Below are 6,568 nucleotides of genomic sequence, written 5' to 3'. Positions count from 1 at the left end.
ATGGGCCAGGTGGGGGTAATGGGGCCAGCTCCGGTTATGGTGGCTACAGCTCGCAGACCCTGCCCTCACAGGCAGGGGCCACCCCCACTCCTCGCACCAAGGCCAAGCTCATCCCCACCGGCCGGGATGTGGGGCCAGTGCCCCCTAAGCCAGTCCCAGGCAAGAGCACCCCCAAACTCAACGGCAGTGGCCCCAGCTGGTGGCCTGAGTGCACCTGTACCAACCGGGACTGGTATGAGCAGGTATGGACCAGCGGAGGTGGGGGGCGCTGGTGGGGCAATCCAGGAGGGCTGGAAAGTGGGTGCCTTAGAGGCCTGGGGTGCAGCAGGGATTGCTGGGGCTCCAAGCCTGTGGATTCCCGAGCCTTAGCATTGCAGCTGGGCAAAGAGAGGTGGTTGGGAACGTGCGGTTCCCTGTGTGTGTGTGTGTTCAGGGGGTCTCCATTTGGAGGGGATTGGGAGGAGCTGTGTGTGTCAAGGGGTGAAGGTATGGCGGAGGGGCACATTTTCCTGTGTGGGGGAATTGGGTTTGTCTCAGTGCGGGGGTTTGGCAGTGTCTCTGTGTCTGGCAGGGGGCGGGAGGTTCTGCGGGGGTTGTGTGTGTCTCCACAGGAGGGGAGGAGGGGGCACGGTACTCTGCGTAGGGGGGACATATGTGTGTGTGTATGTATGTTGGGGTATGTGGAGGAAGGCAATGGAGCGCCTGTGAGTCTTATGTAGAGAAGCCCATGTGCCCGGCTTGCTGAGCTTCATCCCTCGATGCCATGAGTCCTCTCAGTCCCAGTCCCTTTGTGTGTGAATGTGCACATGGACGTGTGGGGATGTCTCTCTGAATGTGGAGGTGTCTCTATAGATGAGGCTGCAGGGATAACTGGGTTTGCCCATGTGTGTGTGGTTACATGTATATGTGTGTGAGCATGTGGCTGCCAGAGTGTATACCCGTGTGTGTGTGTGTGTGTGTGTGTGTGTGTGTTGTCCCTGGTGAGCAGCGCTTGACAGGCAAGGGAGGGGAGGGGGAGGAGGCGAGAGACACGTCCCAAGCAAGGCTGAGAGGCTGCTGAGAAGGACAGACTCTTTTGTCCAAGCAGCTCTGAAGTGTGTGTGCTGGGGGTTGGGGGGGGGGGTGAAGCAAGCTTTCTCGCTCCAGAGCAGGCATGGTGCCTGGAGCCAAGCAAGGGGCAGCTGCCCTGGTGCAGGGTCTGGCCCCAGTAGGGCATGTTCTCCTTGGGCAGCTCCAGATGTGGGAGAACTTAGCCCCCCAGTCCTGACTTGGCACAGCTTGGGAGCCTCTGGGTGCTGGGCACAACTCCGGCTTCCACTCCCAGACTAAACTGCCAGCTTAGAAAATGGAAGGAGCATCTGTGGGAGAAGCAGCAAAATGGAGGCTGGGCCGGCAGAGCCAGGTCCCTGGCATGCATGGCGGAAGGCCTGTCTGGCTATTCGGCTCTGCAGCCCCTAGGGTGGGGAGAGAGGAGGAGGAGGCTTTGCTGTTGAGGGCAGGAGCTGACTGCCCCAAGCTGGTGACCCGTTCTGGCTGCCTCTGTCTTCCTCTGGGGATAGGATGTGCTCTCGCTCAGAAGCAAAGGTGGGGACTTCCTGGAGAGAGGAATCCTCAGTTCTGGCCTTCTGTCTGTCCATACTTACTGTTTCCTGCATCCCTTGCCTCAGTCCCTTGACTTGGCTCCTTGCCCTCTCCAGCAAGTACCCTTCTTTCCTTTGCCCCTCTGTCCTTTGGCCCTTCCATTGCAAACACTTTCTTATACTTGTCCTGCCCAGCTGAAGACAGGTACCAATCCCAGGGCTATACCAGTTGGCTAAGATGTCTTTCCTGGAGCTGATCCCTGCATGACTCCTAGGCCCTGGAAGCAAGGTCCCTGAGTGAGGGTGGAGTGGGGACTAGAGGGTAGACCAATGGGAAGTGGAAGTCTCTGGGTACCACTTGAACTGGGTTTGAGGCATGGCTTGTCACATGTGGGCACACATGGTACACCAGATGCATACAAGAAACAAATGGGTGTCCTTTTGCTTGTGTTTCTGTTGCATGGTACTTCAGGCAGCTGTGTTGGTTCTGGGTCTCTGAAGATACCATCCATTCTTCCTCCTGGGATCAGGAACCAGGGTGAAGCTGTAGCTGGAGACCTCTAATCTCCTTCCAGGGCTGCAGGGCATGAAGTCTTGGGAGCCGTATCCCCAATCGGGGGAGGCATGACTAGCCTCTCTCTCTCTCCCCCCTGTCTGCTTGAAACTAAAGCTGCAGGGGGTGGAGGTAGGAAGGGGAAGCACAGCAGGGTGCTCAAAGGAGCCCCCACTCTGGGTTTCTAGCTCTCTTCTGGAGTGGAGGCTAGGGATTAGGAAAGGGACAACAGAGCCAACAAAAGATGGGGGAGGTGCCAGATTGCCTGGGGAGAGAGGCAAGAGAACTTCTCCATTCTTGCAGATGAGATTGGGAACCAGGGAGCAGGTGCTACTTGTTTGTCCAGAATCAGATTTCCACTTGAAAAGTGGCCACATATATGTCCTGTCTGGGAGGCCATCTCTGTGGGTTGGTCAAATCAACCCTGCATTTCTGACCCCTTCCATTGCCTCTCCATGGCTATTGTGTTTTGAAGACCACAGAATTCTGCTGGTAATCAGTCTGTGGGTCACCATGCTATCCCTCACCTCATGAAGAACAGTGTCTACTCTGTTCCTGTCCTGCCCTGGCTTTGCCTCTGAATCCTGACTAGATCCCACCCTGGCCATTTCTGCTGGAACATACAAAGAATCAACAGTCCCTTGGTAAAAATGGATTAGGACTTTGACTTTTGTCCAGTCCTGGGGAATTGTGTTGTTGGAGCCCCTGAAGATGTTGTAGAGTAAGGGTTCGTAAGGTACTCTGAAGGGGACAACTTTCCTTTTTTCCCATGAGTTCTCCTGGAGAAAGGGGATGATGGCCTTGACAGCTTGCTTTAATCCAAAGAGCACCTGGATATCCAGGTTCTAGGACCTGCTCTGCCACTAACTCCCATTGTGCCCTTAGGCACATTCCACATCCTCTCTTGGATGTCACCATCTGTCACATGAGGGGGTTAGATAAGATGGTGTCTGCTTTCTGACATGGTAGGACTCTATGGTCCACAAGTCAGGGGGAGCTATGTTCAGAAGGGGAGGGGTTCTCTGGCCATACCTCTGGGTACCCCCTATGGAGCAGGGTGTGGTGCAATTTGCCCCCCATGCTCCATTTCTGCCACCCCCCTTAGGCCAGTCCTGCACCCCTCCTAGTGAACCCTGAGGCCCTGGAGCCCAGCCTCTTGGTGAGTGCACCACTGACTGGCTCAGTCCCAGACAATTGATCTGAGCTAAGTAAGCAGCTGGGTTTGGCCTGATATGGTTGGATGTAAGGGGAGGGGAGTGGCCCCCTTGGGGTCAGCCTGTCCCCATCTGTGGCCTAGAGGTGACCTGGAATATATGTGGGCCCTCTACTCTGTGGGAGTGGGGGAGGGGAGGAGGCAGGTTGACCAAAGGGCAGATGACTGGGAGGGCAAGAGGCACTGAGCCAGCTGCCTGTGTCTTCCCCTAGGTGAATGGCAGTGATGGCATGTTCAAATATGAGGAGATAGTACTCGAACGGGTGAGTCTGCCTGTGGGGAGAGGATGGAAGGGGAGGAGAGGGCTGAAGTCAAAAGAGGGGAGGGCCTTGAACACCAGTTTCAACACTCATGAGGAACCTGCACTGAGAGGACAGGGAAACAGCAGCCTTCAGAGCCACTTCACTGCATCAATCAATCAACTCCCTAACAAATATTAATTGACCTTGCTCGCTGAGGCCTGGGGAATTGGGGAGGGGATGGGTTTGCTGAGGCCTCCCTGCCAGGATGGTCAGCACAGGCTGGGAGCCTGCTGAGTTTCTGACAAATGTCCACCAGCCTACCAGGGGGCCTGGAAATTTTTCTCTGGGTCTAGAGGGGGGGGTGCTGCCTAGAACCTTCCTTTGTGCCCTCACAGTGAATAGAATGTGCCCTTCCACCCCCTTCTGCAGGGCAACTCTGGCCTGGGCTTCAGTATTGCAGGTGGCATCGACAACCCCCATGTCCCTGATGACCCTGGAATCTTTATTACCAAGATCATCCCTGGTGGAGCAGCTGCCATGGATGGAAGACTAGGGTGAGAGATACTGGAAGCAGAATTGTGGGTGTCAGGGGTGGGATGGAGAGGAAGGGAGGAGGGCCAGTCTGGCAGGATGACCCTTCCATTAGATCTGATACGGGGAGAGGGAGAGGATGGAGGAGGAGGAAGAGGAGGGGGCAGGAGGGGAAGGATGTGGGAGAGGGGGTGGAGGGCCTGTGGCACAGTGTCATGCCTCTCGGGCTTCCCCCGCAGGGTGAATGACTGTGTTCTGCGGGTGAATGAGGTGGACGTGTCGGAGGTGGTGCACAGCCGGGCCGTGGAGGCGTTGAAGGAGGCAGGTCCTGTGGTGCGGTTGGTGGTGCGGAGGCGACAGCCCCCACCCGAGACCATCATGGAGGTCAACTTGCTCAAAGGGCCCAAAGGTGCGGCCCTCTGGGTTCCTGTGCTCTAGCCAGAGCCCCTGGCCCCAGGTCTTGACTGGCCCCATGGGGAATGGAAGGGAATGGCTTTACTCCTTGTGTGACTCCTCCAGTTCCAGCTCATAGCTTTCTTTCTTGACCTCAGGTCTCACCCTTACTGACCTTGGGATGGCAGCCTAGTGTTTGGGATTCCTGGGGGGTGCTCCTGAGGGGCCAGTGGGTTGGCTGGAGGAAGGGAATTGGCTTTGGGATTGACCAAACACTCTAACCTGCTCTGTGACCCTCTCCCAGGCCTGGGTTTCAGCATTGCTGGGGGCATTGGCAACCAGCACATCCCGGGAGACAACAGCATCTACATCACCAAGATCATTGAGGGGGGAGCTGCTCAGAAGGATGGACGCCTACAGATTGGGGACCGGCTGCTGGCGGTGAGACAGGCTTCATGGGGATGCCCAAATGGTAGGGTGGGGAGGAGGAGCTCTAGCACCCTGTCATTCCACCTAAACCTCACTGGGGATGAGGCATCTTGGGGTATTTCAAGAATATCTTCTCATACCAAGTCCCTAGTTCTCTCTGTGGCAGGGGCTCCCTCACCTGCTCTTTCCCTTCCTCCTGCTTGTCTTGTGTCCTCACAGCACTATACTTGGACCTCTGTTAGCACACCATTGAATTTCATTGCAAGGGCACCCCTCTGGAGCCCAGAGAGAGGCCTTCCTTTCTCCCAATTCCCAGGCTGAGGCTTCTCCCTTTCTAGGTGAACAACACCAATCTACAGGATGTGAGGCACGAGGAAGCTGTGGCCTCACTGAAGAATACATCTGATATGGTCTATCTGAAAGTGGCCAAGCCAGGCAGTCTCCACCTCAACGACATGTACGCTCCCCCTGACTACGCCAGCAGTACGTACTCTCTGGCTCCTGTCCCTGGCCTCAGGCTGTGCTCCTGGGTTTGGGGAGGGGAAGTTGTTTGTGTCCCTTGTGAAGAGAAGAAGTGGGGGGGCTGGGATTGTGGCTCAGTGGTAGAATGCTCTCCTAGCATGTGTGAGGCCCTGGGTTTGGTCCTCAGCACCACATTAACAATAAACAAATAAAATAAAGATATTGTGTCCAATGACAACTAAAAAAATATTTTTTTAAAAAAAGAGGAAGTGCAGGAGATAGTGCTCAGAACTGAGTCCAGATCCCAGCTCTATCCCTTGGAGCTGGGTGCCCTTGGACAAGTCCTTTTCACCTGTCTTTACTTTCCTCTTTGGCAAAAAGCTAATGATATATGTGCTGCCTTCCTCATAGGACTGGTGCAAGGATCAAATGAGATCATGGAGGAGAAAACCCTTGGAAAACTGTATTAGGCTTCAGAGATGTGAGGGATTATTATTAGTTACACCTCTAGTCAGGCCTTTCTTTGTAGACTGCCTTGACTTCAGCTTTTTCTAAGAGTCACAGGAGTGAGCCCAGGATTTAGAAAGGGACTGCGGAGGAGGAACCCTAGGGGGTGGATGGCCAAGGGAGGGGGGTGCCTGAGGAATCAGCATCTCTTCCTAGAGACCTGAGAAGGGGTGTGAGGGAAATTCCTTGGAAGGGGGTTGGGGTAGGTACCTGCCTGGAACAACCCTGAACTTTTCTCTCCCTTTCTTGACCCCAGCTTTTACCGCCTTGGCTGACAACCACATAAGCCATAATTCCAGCCTGGGTTATCTCGGGGCGGTGGAGAGCAAGGTCAGCTACCCGGCTCCTCCTCAGGTCCCCCCCACTCGCTACTCTCCTATCCCCAGGCACATGCTGGCCGAGGAGGACTTCACCAGGTAAGACCCTCGCCCCATTCATCTGGCCCATGGAGGGGGGAGGAGAGGAATCATTTCTGGCCTGCGACAGGCCTCTTGCAAAGAAGAGTATCCGGCCCTCATTGCCCCTAGCTGTGACGTCTTGGCAGGGGGCCTCTCTCTGACCCAGAGAGGAACAGAGGTGGCTGCAAAGACAAGTTCTACCATCAGGGGGAGCGCCGACCGAGTGGCCCCGATCCGAAAGTGCAGATAAAGGGTAGGGT

The 6,568-nt window shown here is 55.6% G+C and overlaps 1 protein-coding gene across 2 annotated transcripts in view; it reads left to right on the top strand.

Annotated features, from left to right (window-relative positions):
- The window catches only part of Dlg3 (discs large MAGUK scaffold protein 3), a 49,551-nt gene continuing 42,983 nt past the window's right edge, over positions 1–6,568 (top strand). Inside the window, exons 1-7 of one of the 2 annotated variants that reach the window (XM_048797157.1) lie at positions 1–242; positions 3,559–3,609; positions 4,018–4,142; positions 4,359–4,528; positions 4,817–4,953; positions 5,280–5,424; positions 6,167–6,326. In XM_048797157.1, the coding sequence (XP_048653114.1) occupies positions 3,577–3,609; positions 4,018–4,142; positions 4,359–4,528; positions 4,817–4,953; positions 5,280–5,424; positions 6,167–6,326 (770 nt within the window). In that variant the 5' untranslated portion in view covers positions 1–242; positions 3,559–3,576. The remainder of the gene's footprint in view (positions 243–3,558; positions 3,610–4,017; positions 4,143–4,358; positions 4,529–4,816; positions 4,954–5,279; positions 5,425–6,166; positions 6,327–6,568) is intronic. The other variant, XM_048797156.1, reaches the window with a different exon arrangement.

This window comes from Marmota marmota, unplaced genomic scaffold (genome assembly GCF_001458135.2).
Source record: "Marmota marmota marmota unplaced genomic scaffold, marMar, whole genome shotgun sequence".
NCBI lineage: Eukaryota > Metazoa > Chordata > Mammalia > Rodentia > Sciuridae > Marmota > Marmota marmota.
This window is presented reverse-complemented; position numbering and strand designations above follow the sequence as displayed.